At 42.2% G+C, this 17,417-nt stretch overlaps 1 protein-coding gene across 1 annotated transcript in view; it reads left to right on the top strand.

Moving 5' to 3' along the window:
* The window catches only part of TES (testin LIM domain protein), a 40,710-nt gene extending 24,435 nt beyond the window's left edge, over positions 1 to 16,275 (top strand). The window contains exons 4-7 of the mRNA XM_066634370.1: positions 3,095 to 3,430; positions 6,409 to 6,624; positions 7,333 to 7,491; positions 11,127 to 16,275. Of these exons, the coding sequence (XP_066490467.1) occupies positions 3,095 to 3,430; positions 6,409 to 6,624; positions 7,333 to 7,491; positions 11,127 to 11,318 (903 nt within the window). The 3' untranslated portion in view covers positions 11,319 to 16,275. The remainder of the gene's footprint in view (positions 1 to 3,094; positions 3,431 to 6,408; positions 6,625 to 7,332; positions 7,492 to 11,126) is intronic.
* The last annotated feature ends 1,142 nt before the right edge of the window (positions 16,276 to 17,417 follow it).

Genomic DNA, 17,417 nt, shown 5'->3' with positions numbered 1-17,417 from the left:
CTATCTGATTTAATTCCTTGGTCAGGAGGGGCTGTTCAGGCAGCGGTATCTGCCCAAGGTCTTCTGCAGTGAAGACAGATGCAAAGAACTCATTTAATTTCTCTGCCATCTCTAAGTCTCCTTTTATCAACCCTTTCCCTCCCTCACCATCCAGAGGGCCAACCGCTTCTCTGGTGGGTTTCCTGCTTCTAACATATTTGAAGAAGCTTTTATTATTCCCCTTAATGTTGCTGGCCATGTGTTCCTCATAGTCTCTCTTGGCCTCCCGTATCACCTTCTTACATTTCTTTTGCCACAGTTTATGTTCCCTTTTATTTTCCTCATTGGGGCAAGACTTCCATTTATGGAAGGAAGCTTCCTTGCCCTTTACGACCTCTCTAACTTGGCTGGTTAGCTATGCGGGCACTCTCCTGGATTTAGTGGAACCCTTCTTTCTTTGCGGTATACACTTCCACTGGGCCTCTGTTACTGTTGTTTTAAGCAGCCTCCATGCACTCTGGAGAGATTGGACTCTTTTTACCTTCCCTTTCAACCTCCTTCTAACCAGCCTCCTCATTTGAGGGAAGTCCGCTCGTCGGAAGTCAAGGGTTTTTGTGAGAGATTTGCCTGGTGCTCTTCCCCCGACATGCATGTCAAAACGCATTGCAGCATGATCCCCAATGGCTCCGTAACATTGACATCTCTAACCAGGTCCTGAGTACCGCACAATATTAAATCCAGAGTCACCTGTCCACTGGTGGGCTCCATGACTAACTGCTCTAAGGCACAGTCATTTAGCATGTCAAGGAATCCGGTCTCCTTTTCGTGGCCAGAACACAAATTGACCCAGTCAATATGAGGATAATTGAAGTCCCCCATGATTACAACCCTGTCACTCCTTGACACCTCCCTGATCTGTTTCCTCATTTCAAGGTCCCCTTCCAGTTTCTGGTCTGGAGGACGATAGTACGCCCCCAGTATTACATCGCTGCACAAGCCTGGTAATTTAACCCACAGAGATTCTACGGTGGAGTCAGACCCACCTTCAATCTCTCCTGAGCTCCTGCAGTTTGCAAGGTTGTGGGAATACAGGGAGATAAAAGTTTCTGCATCTCTTTTCTGTTGTGTTTTCTTTTTCCCCAGGTCTGTCAATGACAGGTAGTAGGGGCAGGTGAAGACTAGGCCATGTAACTAAGCCCTTCAAGCCTTGTGGCTTTTCATTAGGGCTGCCTTATGAGAAATGGATTGAGCTATTTTTTTTTTTTACACAAATAAATAAATTAAATATTACTTTTAAGTAAATAAAAATATTATTTCTTTCTAGATCACCTTTTTTAAGCCTTGTAAAGTTAGGCGGGTCCCAATAGTGACATTTGAAAAAGTGGGTCCCGGTGCTAAAAAGTTTTGAGAACCAGTCAAAGGTCATTCAGGATTAGAGTCTTATTTGATATAGAATAAAATCAGCATTTTAAGAAGCATTTGAGAATGCATGTCGTGAGAAGCATGTCGTGAGAATGGATGATGGCCAGATCCCAAAGGATCTCCTCTATGGAGAACTCGTGCAAAGAAAGCGCCCTACAGGTAGACCACAGCTGCGATACAAGGACATCTGCAAGAGGGATCTGAAGGCTTTAGGAGTGGACCTCAACAGGTGGGAAACCCTGGCCTCTGAGCTGCCCGCTTGGAAGCAGTCTGTGCAGCATGGCCTTTCCGAGTTTGAAGAGACACTTGGCCAACAGTCTGAGGCAAAGAGGCAAAGAAGGAAGGCCCATAGCCAGGGAGACAGACCAGGGACAGACTGCACTTGCTCCCAGTGTGGAAGGGATTGCCACTCCCGAATCGGCCTTTTCAGCCATACTAGACGCTGTTCCAGAACCACCATTCAGAGCGCGATACCATAGTCTTTCGAGACTGAAGGTTGCCAACACACACTTTTTTTCCAGTAGCTATCAACTTCCACTGATGGTGGCTACCATCCACAGCTATCAGCCATGGCTTCTATTAAAGAAGCCATAGCTTCCATTTTCAATGTGTATATTGTGGAATTGGATCTGACTTTCAGCTCCTCTTCTCAGCCTCTGGGTGCTATAAAATAGTCATGTGCTAAATGGCAAGCAGATTGAGAGGAGGGAAATTTGGGAGTTTTGGAGGATGCAAGAGTGGTAGGATGGGGGGAAATAGGTAGCATAAATGGCTAGGATTAAACATTGCATAGGGATGTTCACTGCCACTTCAGATGACTGATGAACTCCCAAATGAGCCACTCTGCAAGACTTCTAGAAATGGGACACAACTGTTAGAAAACCCACACAATTTATGTCATTGTTTGAAAGCTAAGCAGAACACTCTGGCTTGCGCATTTCTGTGACTGTATATGGTCAGAACGAATTCGGAGTTGTCGTCCAAAAAAGAGAAGCTTCCTTGGGGTTTATTAACAGCTCCTCTAGATGAGATAGTTGGATAGCCTTGTTGGGCTTTTTGTTTTAATATTTCAATCTGGAGTCGCGTTTATGTGCCTGTCAGGTCGAGTGATCGAAAGCAGAAGGCTGGGGATCTGCAGTGCCATTTATATAATCGTACACGGTTTTCAGGAACTCTTAAAAAGAGGGAAAACTCGGTGTACAATTGCAGAGATGTTTCAGGTTTTATTATTTTCTACTTTTAAAGAAAAAGCGGAATTGATTTAAACAGGCTTAATAGGCTTTGATCATCCCCACACCCCAGTTCGCTTTTCCTCTGCAGAAAGCAAAGATAGCAAGTTGTGCTGAAAGCACTTGCAATAATAAGTCTCTGAAGATATTCAGTGTTAGCTCCACATTGTTAGAGCTACCGTTTCACTGGAGTAAACATACGCTTTAATGCTGGGAAACATTTACGTTTGGCTGTGCCAGTAATTGGCTTCTATCCCACAGTGAATCGATGGTACCGATGTCCCTTTTGGTTTCACCATCTACACCTGGGTGTCTGTTCCTGCTGAGAAACCTCGGCTTCTTCAGAGTGCTACCAATCTGCTTTTTGCCACCTCCCCTCTGTGTTTAGAGAGCTCGATTTCCCCAGGCACATCTGATAAAGTACCTCTGGCAATCCCTTCTGACTTTTTTTTTTTTTTTTTTAGGCAAGGCACTATATGCAGATGCTTCCAAAGGAGAAACAGCCCGTGGCTGGCTCAGAAGGCGCTCAGTACCGAAAGAAGCAGTTGGCCAAGCAGCTGCCGGCTCACGACCAGGATCCGTCCAAGTGCCACGAGCTGACTCCCAATGAGGTGAAGCAGATGGAGCAGTTTGTGAAGAAGTACAAAAACGAGGCACTCGGCGTGGGTGACGTCAAGGTCCCGCGGGAAGTGGAAGCGAAAGCTGGAGAGAAGAATGTCCCGAGTAATGGGGAAAGGGGCACTTCGGCCACCGTGGGGGCCATGGAAGACAAGCTGGCGGGCCAGAAAGCATCCCAGTATGTAAGTATGTCTCGTATAACAAACTGCAAAGAGGAAGAGAACTGTAGGTAAATTTTAAACAGCCGCATAGCATCTGTGCTGTGTTAACTTTTTCTGGATGTCATCTTCACATTCAGTGCTTTACTAACTGTTTCTTAGTTTTAGGGCACAAGCCTAACCAGGTCTACTCAGAAGTAAGTCCTATTTTGTTCAATGGGACTTACTCTCAGGAAAGCGTGGTTAGGATTGCAGCCTTAATTACTGAAAGTCTCAGTTGTGAGTTTTGTAAGCTGAAACCAGCAGGGCCAATGAAAGTGTCTCTATGTTTTTGGCTGACAGTAATTATATGTGTTTTCTTAAATGTCACATCAGGAGTTTAGGGGAGAAAAGAGCATGAAATTTCTTATACACATCTTTTTCTTGATAACTCTTGTCACCCATACAACTGTGCTCGAGACTTTACTATACTGCGCCCCAGCTCAGTAGCTGCATTGAGATCAATATTTTGTTTTCTTGAGGGAATTGGTGAGACTGCTATATTTAAATGTGCGTTCCCAGAAGAAACTATGTGTTGTGGTTTTTCATTTCAAGGTGAAACAGACTCTTTGCAGAAAAACAAACCTCCCCTAGATTAAGAGAAGCAGCAGGAAAGAGAAAGATGCACAAGTCTAAAGCAAGAAGCTGCCTTGCTTTCTCTGATGTCTCCCAACTTATTTCACTGGAGAGAACACTTCGATTGACAATCAGTACAGTTGAATCAAAAGGCCACAGTCTCCTGGCTTCACTTGCTGTGGGTCAGAAGAAGTGGAAAGGGCAGGTCTCTTGCTGAGAGAGATTCTGAAAAAGCAGTGGTCAAGATCCAACGTGCTGCAGAACTGGTTCTTGTGGTCCAAGGAAGCTTTATTCTTTTCATAGAATAGCAACTGCCGTCCCTCCCTCTTCCCCCCCCCCGAAGTTTTCAAGGCCACCTGCTTCTAAAACTGAGGAGAGTTCAAAAAACACTTTGAAATAACTATGTCTGAGTGAGTTGCTTGGGCTGTTTGTTTAAATTCACTGGATTATCACAAACCCCTTGTTTCATCAGTAGCAGCCCTTAGGCTTCAGCTTGCTCTACCGTGGTACTGGGGGTGCCATCGCCCAGGCCGTAGCTTGGCAACCTGGAAATTTGACAGTGACATGATGGCTTCCATGTTGAGAAGAACATGCATCTAGAGCAGGGGTGTCCAAACCCCGGCCCGGGGGCCACTTGCGGCCCTCAAGGCCTCTCTATGTGGCCCTCAGGGAGCCCCTAGCCTCCAATGAGCCTCTGGCCCTCCAGAGATTTGTTGGAGCCCATGCTGGCCCGATGCAACTGCTCTCAGCATGAGGGCAACTGTTTGGCCTCTTGAGTGAGCTGTGGGACGAGGGCTTCCTCCACTGCTTGTTGTTTCACGTCTGTGATGCAGTAGCAGCAGGAAAGGAAAGGCCAGCCTTGCTTTGTGCAAGGCCTTTTATAGGCCTTGAACTACTGCAAGACCTTCATTCATTCATATAAGTTCATCTTTAATATATTCATTTATGTAAATTTATTCAAATTTGAAATGTAAATTAATTTGGCCCCCGACACGGTGTCAGAGAGATGATGTGGCCCTCCTGCCAAAAACTTTGGACACCCCTGATCTAGAGTAAGCTGACGGAGGGAGGGAGGGTGTGCATGCAGGTGTCCCCTGGATGTGGCGAGCACAGCTGGCTCTCCTGCCAGGCCGGAATATGGCAGGGGTGAGAGCAACACCAGCAGACCCTTTGCACAGTTTTTTTGCCTGGTGCCAGGGTGGACCGCAGCTCTCCTGTTGCTACCCCACTGAGCCTGCTGCCTCTTCAGTTATTTTGAAGGATTTTGGTAGCTACTCAAACTAGAAAAAAGAACGTTTGTATTCAGAGTGTAGCTAAGGCGAATAAAAGCTGGCGAAAGTAGCCCACACTACAATGTGGATCCACCGCTAAAGTATTGAAACAAATCCCTGTTAACAGAGGCGCACAGCATTACCGCTGTATAGCCATTCAACCAATTTAGTGCAAGGCCGGTGAACCTATGGGCCAAAACGCTCTCTGGACTAAACCTGATGACATGCTTGATCTCCTCTGATCTTGGGAGCTAAGCAGGGTCAGGCCTGGTTAGTACTTGGATGGGAGACCGCCTGGGAATACCGGGTGCTGTAGGCTTATACCATAGTCTTTCGAGACTGAAGGTTGCCAACCAACCATCTGTCATCACCAATTCTCCCTCCAAAGGTGGGGGGGGGGCTGTGCTGGCTCTCTGGTTTCCATTTGGCAGCAATAACACTATCTACAGTATCTACGATACAGAATCTTCCTTTCCATTTTTAATTAATTATAATTGGAAAGGAGAACTGGACTCTTCCTGTACACTGGGACCTCCTGATCCATGAGCTTGGCAGATTTGAATATATGCAGACACCGGGCCCACAGCTTGAGGGCCTCCAAGGACCTCCCAAACATGTCTGAAAGTGCCTACCAGTCACTTCTGGGAGGTCTCCTAAGGCACGGGGAGGCCTTGCATGCACCTGGACACTCCTAAAAGGCACTTCCAATTTTCTGCCTCCCCCCCCCCCCCCGAATTTCACTATCTGCCGAATTAGGCATCCATGGGGCATCCTGGAATGGATCTCCTCAAATACTGAGGGCCCAGTATACACCAAGCACACAGTGTTGACCCAACTTGGTTGTCGGTGATGGTTCATTGTGTTGGGGAGATACATAATGGCTCCATGCAGGTTGCTAGTATTATAACTTTCTTATTGTTTCCACAAACCATTGAATACAGAGTAATTTTTCTTGAGCAGACCTGCTTGTACTAGGTCAGTGTATTCAGCAGAAAATGCTGTCATCTCCTGAATAGCTTACCTTGACCTCTCTGGTCTTGTACATTCTTGTAGTACCATTCGTGACCAGTGTAAATTTTCTCGAAGGCCCAATGTGACTCTAGTTATTTCTTATAGTCTTGTTTCCGTTGCAAACTGAACATGCAAGAAGGAGACCCAGCTGTTTATGCAGAGCGTGCTGGATACGACAAACTCTGGCATCCCGCTTGCTTCGTCTGCTGTACCTGTAGCGAACTCCTAGTAGATATGATCTACTTCTGGAAGAATGGAAAGCTGTACTGTGGAAGGCACTACTGTGATAGTGAGAAACCCCGCTGTGCTGGATGTGACGAGGTAAGAGATGTTGACTTCTTTGACTTCTCCTCAGTTTCTGCCATGAAAGTCTTTGCCATGATGCATCTGACCAGAGATCCATTTAGTTTGGCTTTCTGGCACCAGCTATGGTGAACCTGGTGCTTCTGGGAAGCTCGCAAGCAGAAAGTAATGAAACGTAAAGCTGCCATCTACTGAGTCAGGCCATTGGAACACTTACATAAGAACATAAGAGCCCTCCTGGATCAGGCCCAGAGCCCATCTAGTCCAGCTTCCTGAATCTCACAGCGGCCCACCAGATGCCTTGGGGAGCACACACAGGTCCACAAGATACTTGCATCTCACTACCACCTGCCTGCATCTAGCATTCGATTTACACTCACACACTCTAGATTTAGGTCACTTATGTCAGTATTGTCTGCAAAAGTGATTTTTTCAACCGGTGTACGGTGAAAGGTCCACAAATATGCCACAAGAGTTTGGAGCACAGTGGCTCAAAATTGCTGAGAAACTCTTCTGGGTTCCACAGGTCTGTTTTTAGGGTAACTATAATAATGAATTTTCTGTCTAGAAGAGACAGAGACCTGCCATTAACACTTGCTGCTTTAAAAAGAGATCCTTTGAATGAGGAACATCCATAAGTTTGTGGGTTAAATGAAAGCTGTTGAAATTGTAACAGCTAGAATGGGTGATACCAGACCATTCAATAACTTTGACTTCTTTCGGCAGCTTATATTCAACAATGAGTACACCCAGGCAGAAGGCCAAAGCTGGCACCTGAAGCACTTCTGCTGCTTTGATTGCGACTGCGTCTTGGCTGGGGAGATCTACGTCATGGTCAACGAAAAGCCCATCTGCAAACCATGCTACGTGAAGAACCATGCTGTGGTAAGATAATCAGGATCGCCCAGTATACGCAATTGCCGTGCGCTTGTAGGAAAGCACTGTACCATATCTTACCAAAGGTAATGGTTTCCTGATGGACACCTCAGTTCACAGCAAACCTGGGAAGTTGAGGTGCAAAGCCTCCTTTTGAGTATAGTACACAAGCTTGAAGATGCAAGTAAATCACACTTTTTGTAAAAGTTTAATTACAGGATTTTATTTTAAGGAAGTTCAGAGGTGACTTGATATATTGACCATATGGAGACCGGAAAGATGGGCGAGAGCATCACAAATATTGAAGAGAGAATATTGAGCAGATCAGCCAAGATGAGTGAAATAGAGGAGAGAGTTTTACAAGTTAACCTCAAATAGAAACTGTTTATACATTCTATACACTGCTTAATTGAAAGTTTCTTAGCCCCGTGAGCTTCTGCTGATTACACATGCCTACAAAATTGAGGGTCAGAAACGTTTTTCCCAAACTTTATGGTGGTTTGATATGAATTTGGGGTGCCGATTCCAAAAATGGCCTCCGTTTTGGAGATCTAGTATAGCCTCATTAGTGAATGGTTCAGGCAGCTTCCTCATGAGGAAGCCATGGTGTAGGCTTCCTCATGAGGAAGCTGCTTGAACCATTCACTAAAGAAACTATGCTGTGTCTCCAAAACTAGACGTGATAGGGCAAAACGGATGCCATTTTTGGAATCGGCACCCGAAATATACCCAGGAATTGGTGTAACGTGTAAGGAAGCAAAATATGTGTTGGCCTGTTACTCTACTGCCTTCGCCCCACCCCACCTTCCAACAGAAGACAGATATTTCTCCTTGAGAAGTGTGGCTGTGTGGGGTGGGATGCATTTCATCCTGTTGTTAGAGGTGTTTGAAAATGGTATTATTTACCTTACTTGGAAGTAAGCCATTGTGTTCAGTAAGACTTAGGGCACAATCCTATGCGTGCCTACACATAAATAAATCCTGTTGTGCTCAATGGGACTTACTCCCAGGAAGGTACGTGTAGGATCGCAGCCACTGGCTATAAACCTATCTTACTTACCAGAAACAAACGCCTCTGCTATTGTGCTGCAGTTTCGGTACGTGCTGTATTTTTCTGAAAGGCCTTCTGCACGCCCTCTCAAGGGGTGCTCTCTCTGTACATGCTGTCAGGAGTGCAGATTAAAACAGGAAGAGCTCATGCACAAGGAAGAACATTCTCTAGAGTCTGCCTTAAGTAGTCCCATGTTAATGACTTCCTTTGTTTCCGGGACTTCCCTTGTTGTTCTGCTGGGTGTCCCTTGTTCCAGATTTCTGGACAAAAAGGTAAATGTTTATGATTGGGTTTCAAAGCAGGGTTACTGTTGGGTTTTCTGGAGTGCGTCGGGTGGGGTGTGCATTTGGTTTGTTTCTTTTGCTAAAGTTCTTAAGCTGAGCACTCTTTAAAAAAAAAACAACACCTGCAATCAGGGCAGAGCACTTTGAAATGGCCGGGAAATTCCTCAGAAGCTTTCCCCGGTCACTTCAAAGTGCACTGAGCTGATCACAGGCACCTTTTGAATGTCCCTGCAGCCTCTGGAAGGTCTCCCTTGGCTAGCAGAGACTTTCCAGAGGCAGCAGGGATCAAGGAAAGTGAGACCCACCTTGCGAATGGTGCGAGATGATCTCAATCGTTCCCCTTGGGGTTACGCAAATTCACAAATAGCTAATTAACTATATGCTGAGGATTAACTGTACGTCCAGTATCTTAAGCCAGGATAACCGAAGTGTGCATTGCAGCGCACTCACAGGGTCACCACAAGGTCACCCCAGTGGCTCTACCTGTTCTCCTGGGCGTCACCATCTTGTATCTCACTGAATCTCACAAGATTTGGGTTCTGCCATCTTGGATCTTGCACAATTTCATGAGATCCAAGATGACAGCAATCAGCTAACCAGGAAGAAGAGGTTGCAGGGGTGTTCTGAGTCTCTTTGGAATCACTGCCTTAAGCTGCTGAATGAGGCATTCTAGTGAATTTTTTTTTTTCTCAGTCCCTTCACTGGTTTTTGCTAATAGTAGATGGAAGTGATAAACTTGTGAGTTGACTGTATCACTGCAGGCACGAGTGTGCATAATTGAATGGTACTCTATATAAGGAATTCCCTGCATAAAGAAAACCAGCATGCCCAGGTTGTGCGTGAGTTTATTCAGGGCACAATCCTAACCAGGTCTACTCAAAAGTAAGTCCTATTTTGTTCAGTGGGGCTTACTCTCAGGAAAGTGTGGTCAGGATTGCAGCCTTAATCATATGAGCACTCGTTTTGTGTCAGAAGCAGTGCAGATTTTCCCATAGATTTTCAGAGTTGATTTGATTCAATTGGGGGCTCCTAGTGTGATGCCTGTGATGGAATGTGCATTTGCAGGGGTATCTAATGGTGCCTGCCTGCTCCTACTACTATCTGCCCACTTGCTCTGTGAGCTTGTATTGTGAACAAGGAAGTCTGGAATAGCCACTTTCTCTTGGGAGAATGGGGGGAAGCATCCACTTCCTATGGTAAGACATCCCACCTATCTAGTTACTATCAATAAAATATGCCCAGGAGCAGGCATCCTTTGTTCCTCTTGACCTCTGTTAGCTCTGATTATACTTACACTTCCTACAGATTCCTTCATAACATCCATTATTTCTGAGCCACATAGATCCAAGAACTATGCAAGCAGTTCCAGGGACTGCCCAATGGGACTTCTTGTTTCTCAAATAGCATCCTTCCCCTAGCAGGATCAGTAGATGTGTGGCAGAGCACCTACTTCGCATGCAGAAGGTCCCAAGTTCAATCTCTGCTATCGCTAGGTAAGGCTGAGCGAGACTCCCATCTGAAAGCATTCAACATGCGCATGGATATTCAGGGCAGTTTGTAACATGGCATGAGAGTCTGCAAAAGTCCAAAAGGGAAAAAAGTCCAAAAGTTGTGCTGACAGAGTACTTGCACTTGAGAGTGCCCCAAAATATCTTTCCTAGCCTAAATCTAGAAGGCCTGACAACATCAATGAGATCATTAAAATAAGTGATATTATAGCTGCAACATCTTCTTCCATTGAACGTATGCAGTGGAACCTCCACTTCCGTCGTTGATGTATCATGGACTTGACTCACAGCGGACACAGGAATCTGGTTGCAGAGGGTCCACTTTTGTACCCACACAGTGCTCCCTTGGCCTCCACAGACCTGGAACGGACCTGGAACAGACCTGGAACGGTTTTCATTTAAAAAAATGAAAACCAGAAGTCACTTCCAGAGGAAGTTCAAGGCCTGTAAGGCCTTGGAATGCAGCTTCCTGTGGGCCTCGGAATGCCTTATGGAGGCCTCTGGAAGGGACTTCTGGTTTTCATCCAAAAAAATGGAAGTTGCTTCTGGAGACCTCCACAAGGCTTTCGAAGGTCCACGGAGGGCAAAGGAGCACCTCGAGAGGCTGGAATGGCTTTTGGAAGCCTCTGGAATACCTTAATTGGAGGCTGGACTCTGGTATCCATGGTTTCTGTGTCCACTGAGGTTCCAGCATCTGAACCCCACAGATACCAAAGGCCAACCTGATTAAAGATTTTGTTGTCACCTTGTTGTTGTCTACAACTAAAAATAAAGCTGTTGCTTTTCTTGTTTGCTCACTAGATCTGCCAAGGTTGCCACAATGCGATTGACCCAGAAGTTCAGCGTGTGAGCTACAACAATTTCAATTGGCATGCTACCACCGAGTGTTTCCTGTGTTCCTGTTGTAGCAAATGTTTAATTGGCCAGAAGTTTATGCCAGTAGAAGGAATGGTTTTTTGCTCAGTAGAATGTAAGAAAAAGATGATGTCTTAATCAGAAGGAACCAGATGAAAAACACTTTTGAAGTCCTCTGCATTTCTACTGTACAAGCAATACTGGGGCATTTTTTAACAAAATGAAAAGCATTAAATGGCAAATTCCAAAGATTTTTACATTACTAATTTGTTTGCCTCTGATTCTGTACTTCAGCACTTCTATTTTCTTACTACTAGTAGCAGAACTATTTTCAGATGTCAGGAACTTGGTAGTCATTATGCCTTTCAAAGTCTATGCATCCTACGATCTTAAATCTTTGTACAAATTTTTCAATCATACACTTGGGGGGAGGAACAAAATCTGGGTATGTTTTCAGAGGCCTGCAAAATTGAGGATCAAAAAAAACTTTTTTCAAAATTTCTGGTGGTTTTCTATGAATTTGGGGTGCTGATTTAAAAAATGGCATCAGTTTTGCTCTATTACACCAAGTTCTGGCGATACGGCATAGCTCATTAGCGAATGGTTCAATCCCATGGCATAGGCTTCCTCACGAGGAAGTGGCTTGAGCCATTCACTAATGAGCTGCTATGCCATATCTCCGGAAATAAACATAAAAGGGCAAAATTGATGCCATTTTTTGAATTGCCACCCCAAATATACCTAGGAATATGTCTAACTTTTAAGACACCAAAATATGTGTTGGCCTGTGTAATTCAGCTGAATTAGTGTGTAAATCCTTCCTCCTTTATTAAGAAATATAGGCCAAAGTTCTAAAAGTTGGGGTGCAGTCTTTGATATTTGCATAAAACATTTCTTTATTCTCCATTAATCATATAAAAAGGCAAAACACACCTGATTTTGTGCTTTAAATGTGAGCTTCAGATTAAATTTAAATTTTGTCATAATTCAGGCTTCTCCTTCCCTCTTTCATCTTCCTCCCCTCCCCCCAAAAAAGATGGATTTCAGATTTCTTATCCAGTATGGTCAGTTGGTTGGTCAGTTTACTTCTCAATCTGTGCGCCACAATAATAGACAATAAGTAGAAGTGGGAGAAAATTGTTTTATTTTTTTGAGGATTTTGGTGTGTTCCGGTTAGAAGTGCAGAAAGTGCTGTTGTTGGTTTTTATTCAAAATACACATAATTATAATCACTTAAAACGTGTACTAGGTAGGTGAAATAATGTTGGCAGATGAAGCCACAATCATTACCCATGCACCCAACCCCCAAATAATAAATAGAAACCAAATAAAACAGTTTTATTTTTTCACAGATTGTGGTGGGGTTTTTATCTCTCTTTTTTTCTTTTTTTTTTTACAAAAGTGAGAAGTGTAGAAAGCAGTACTATGTATTTTATTTCATTATCACCATTTTCTCCCCCCTCTAGCAAGAGGGTTTTTGTTTTGATTATTATTTGTAAATGCCCCTCCATACAAATGAATTTGATACTACAGATTAGCAGTATCCAGCAAGTTGACAGTTTATTTCCACTGCTTCTAGATAATCCATTCCTACACAGTTTTTCAAACAGAACTGTATGATTCAGCTCTTACTTTTTGCTTGGTGGAATGGGATTTGCAGAAGTTGACCATGTTGGAATCATGGGGGTAGGATACAATAGTTGTGTTAAAGTTTTTCGCAATGCCTGTGAAGATAAGAGCCTTACTAATAATTAAAGAAGATCAAACTGGTTTTTTTTACCAAAAAGACAATTGAAAAACAATGTGAGAACTATAATAAACATTTTGGAATTTTTTGAAGCACATCCAGATAAGAAATTAGCCCTAGTGTTTTTAGACGCCCAGAAAGCCTTTGACAATTCACACTGGGACTTTATGATTAACTGTCTTCAAGAATTACATTTTGGTCCAAAACTTATTAAGATGATACAAGGAATACATTCAGATCAAAAAGCAATGATAAGAGTGAATGGAGAATTGACGAGAGAGATCAACATTCAACAAGGAGTAAGACAAGGTTGTCCACTTTCACCACTGTTGTTTATTTTGACACTAGAAATGTTGAATAATGTAATAAGAGAAGATAACAGGATGAAACCGCTTAAAATTAAAAGTGAAGAATACAAATTACAAGCGTTTGCAGATTATTTGGTATTTATCTTGGAAGATCCATTTAACTCCATAGAATTTTTGATAGAAGACTTAAAAGAATATGGGGAAGTAGCAGGTTTAAAAATAAATTACCAGAAGACCAAAATGATACTTAAAAATATAAAAAACAATATAGAACGATTAAAAGAATTTGGACTACAAATAACAAAGTAAAATATCTAGGAATTATAATTACCAAAAAGACAAGTACATTAATGGAAGACAACTAAATTAAATTAATGAAAGAAATAAAAAAAGATTTGGAGAAATATAATAAACTGCAATTATCCCTAATGGGAAGAATAGCTCTATTGAAAATGAAAATATTACCAAAATTAATTTTTTTATTCCAGACTATTCTGATTATTTTGAAGAGAACTTTTTTGAAGAAATGAATAAAATTATTACAAAATTCATCTGGCAAGGTAAAAAACCGAGAATAAGATGGAAATTACTTCAAGAGGATAAAAAAAAGAGCAGGATTTGGATTACCAGACTGGGAATTATGTTATCAAGCAGCAGCCCGAAACTAAATAAAAGATTGGGGACTCATACCAAATTCCAAAATTTTAATTTTATAAGCACATGATTTACAAATAGGCTGGCACGCATCCCTGTTTTATGATAAAGTCAAACAGCGTGGATATTTTAGACAACACATTTTAAGAAGATCTTTAATTTGGATATGGGAACAGATAAAATACAAGATATACTCTAAATTACCCAGATGAATAAAACCGTTTGAAATAGCAACTAATCCGAACTGGATTAAAAAAGACCAAAATAAGTCATATAACAATCTGTTGAATATTAAAGGAGACAACTTAAGTAAGTTTGAGTTAGAAGAGAAAGGAATAAAATTGGACTGGTGGAATGAAATGCAAATAAGAACAAGATTACGAGAAGACCAAAAAATAGGTTTTTATGAAGAAGATATGTTTTGATAAAATATTTTTGATTGATGAGGAGAAATATATTAAAAAGTGTACCATTTTCTCCTGGAGATAAGAATGGAAGATGAAATAGTTAAAGATGCAATGGTGTGCTAGGCAAAAAATTTTGGATATAATATATCGATGGACGATTGGAAACAAATTTGGAATATAAATATTAAGATAACTAAAGCAGTGTCTTTTAAAGAGAATTTATATAAAATGTTTTATATATGGTATTTAACTCCAGAGAAATTAGCAGAAATGTATTCTGGGTCATCAAATAAGTGTTGGAAATGTAAAGAGGTTGAAGGAACCTTTTATCATACGTGGTGGACATGTGAAAAAGCAAAGAAATACTGGAAAATGATACATAAATTGTTGCAAGAGATATTGAATTGTGTATTGCCATTCAAACCAGAAATATTCCTCCTAAATGTGACATCAGAAATTAAAGATCAATATAGAAAATACCTTATTGTACATATTGTTTGTACAATATGTACAATTTGTACACCTTTTATCATGGTGGTGGGCATGTGAAAAAGCAAAGAAATACTGGAAAATGATACATAAATTGTTGCAAGAGATATTGAATTGTGTATTGCCATTCAAACCAGAAATATTCCTCCTAAATGTGACATCAGAAATTAAAGATCAATATAGAAAATACCTTATTGTACATATTGTTACAGCGGCAAGAATACTGTTTGCGCAAAATTGGAAATCTACAGACATGCCAACTAGAGAAAATTTAATAGACAAAATTTATGAAATGGCAGAAATGGAAGTTTTAACAGAAAGAATGAAAGAGATTTAGGTAGGGTAAGAAAATATTGGAAGCCTTTTTATGATTGGATAGATAATTTTAGTTAAACAATATTGAGTGTTTAGATAGATTTAAATTTTTATAATGGCAAATATGATAGCTTTTGTATTGTGTGTTTTTTTTTTCATTCGTTTGATTACTTTTCTTTTCTTTTCTTTGAATAATGCATGTTGTAATCTAGGGCCATATCCTCATGTGTAACCTGTGTAGTACCTGCCCAAAGTCTAACCCATTTTCCTTACATGTATCTGTAATAAATAAATGAAATGCTTAATTAAAAAGAAAGAACATAAGAGCCTTACTAGATCAAGCCAAAAGGCCATCACACTCAGCATTCTGAATTTCAAGTTCCAGCATCCTGATTAGCCGCTGTGCATCTGATGCTTCTGGGGAGACCAAAGGCAGGACAACTTGGTAAAAAGAGTCCACTGTTACTTCCCAGCAACTGGTATTCCAGGGCATGCTGTCTTGAAAATGGGTGCAGATTCTCTCTGTGCATTGTGTAGGCCATATTTTGCCACACAGCAGTGAGGTAGCAAGAGGGGGCTAGAGGTCCATTCTCCAGCTATTCGAGGGGGCGCCTTTAGGAGGCCTTAGAAAAGCACTTCTGGTTTTCAGCAAAAATGAAAAGTACCTTTCTAAGGCCTCCAGGATGCCTTCTGAGGCCAGAAGGGTGTTGTTTTTTTTGGGGGGGGGGGTGTTAAAAATGTATAGGTACCAGGTGCCTTAGCTACTTCACTGCCACACAGTCAGTGGAAATTAGAGATTGTGTGTGTGTGTGTGTGTGAAAATTCAATAGGTAATCTGTATTTCTGCCGTCAGAAACCAAAATGTTAAGCCTTGTAAGGTGCAAATCAACTTCAGCACAATTCTATTTTTGCTCTCCCTCATGCAAAATAAATGCATCCCTCTTCTGTGGTTTGTAGGCCTGGGAATTACTAAGAATGTATTGGGTTATGTAAAGAGCAGAATAGTGGCCTGCTAATATTTTAACAGAAAATGTAATACGGTACATAGCAAACGAATGAAAAAGCTGTTGGCTTTGTAAACTATGCAAACTTTCAGTTCCACTCTTCTGAGACGAAAGAGGCCTGTAAATCTATATTAATATTAATACTCTGAAATAAAACTGTTTTGAAAATGATTTCCTGTTCTTTAGCATGTTTCATTTTTGTCTCTCAGTCCCTGTAATAATTTTCTATTCCAGCAGGGGGGGATAGTTTCAAAGGCAAAAAAAACCACACCAAAGTTCTGAGAGGTACTAAAGCTTTTGGCATGTGGATGTCAAAATTTTGCTTTCGTAGTGTTAGGCACTTAGTGGAGTCTGTCTAGATAAATTGTGTCAGAGTCCATTAAACTGTTAGCTCCTTGGACAAATAAAAATTTGTCCTTGGAGGTTTCCATTAAATACACTTTCATTTGAGGATTGGATTACATGCTCTATTAACGGTGTTAACGTAAAAGTAATCCATGGCTATGGTCCAGTGGCTAATACATGCCAGAATTACACATGCTTAGTGGGGTTTCCATTTTCTCCTACAACCAGGACAAGTTTTCCATGAGCCCTATGGAAGAACCTGATTTGTTTTCTTGAGGAAAGGAAGAGTTCCTGTACATGCAGCATTCAGGTTGTGTCCCAGGAGAATGCAGAGGGCAGCCTGTGAAATCTGGAGTGATTTAAGAGCCCAATTCTATCCAAATGTTCAGCCACAATGCAACCCCAAGTTAAAGGAACAAATGTTCCCTTACCTTGCAGAGGTCTCCATGGTTACACCCCTACTCCCCTACTGCAGGATGTAGCACATGCCCTGTTGGCATGGTTGCATCAGTGCTGGAAAGTTGGATAGGGTTGAGCCCTAAATTACTTCAGGCATGAGGACTGGGCCTTGGACTGGGCCCAATTGGACCGAACCCTGATGCAGCCACTGCTAGTTCCCTCTTCCCCCCCCCCCCAAAAAAAAAGGTTTCCTTATGAAACAACCCTACAGTGTCACAAAGCATCATTTGGGACATGGAATTCTGGGGGGAAATGAAGCTGGGAGCAATCCTAAGTAAGGTTTCCCATCTTGCCCCCTCAGAAAAATTGGCACAATTACCCTCCAAATTTGCCACTTGTGAATGGGGTAGCAAAGCTGGGGTGGGAGGGGGCATTTGAGCAATGGGGGGATCCGATGTGGTATCCAGAAGTGCAAAACACCAGGTTCCCAATCACCTGGTTTGGCACTTGGTGTTTTGCACCCCTAAGCATGTCGCATGATCTCCTGTTGGACAAACGTTAGTCTGTCA

Source organism: Tiliqua scincoides, chromosome 7 (assembly GCF_035046505.1).
Source record: "Tiliqua scincoides isolate rTilSci1 chromosome 7, rTilSci1.hap2, whole genome shotgun sequence".
In the NCBI taxonomy this organism is placed as follows: domain Eukaryota; kingdom Metazoa; phylum Chordata; class Lepidosauria; order Squamata; family Scincidae; genus Tiliqua; species Tiliqua scincoides.
The sequence above is the reverse complement of the archived record's forward strand: the minus strand, read 5'-3'. Positions and strand labels throughout refer to the sequence as shown.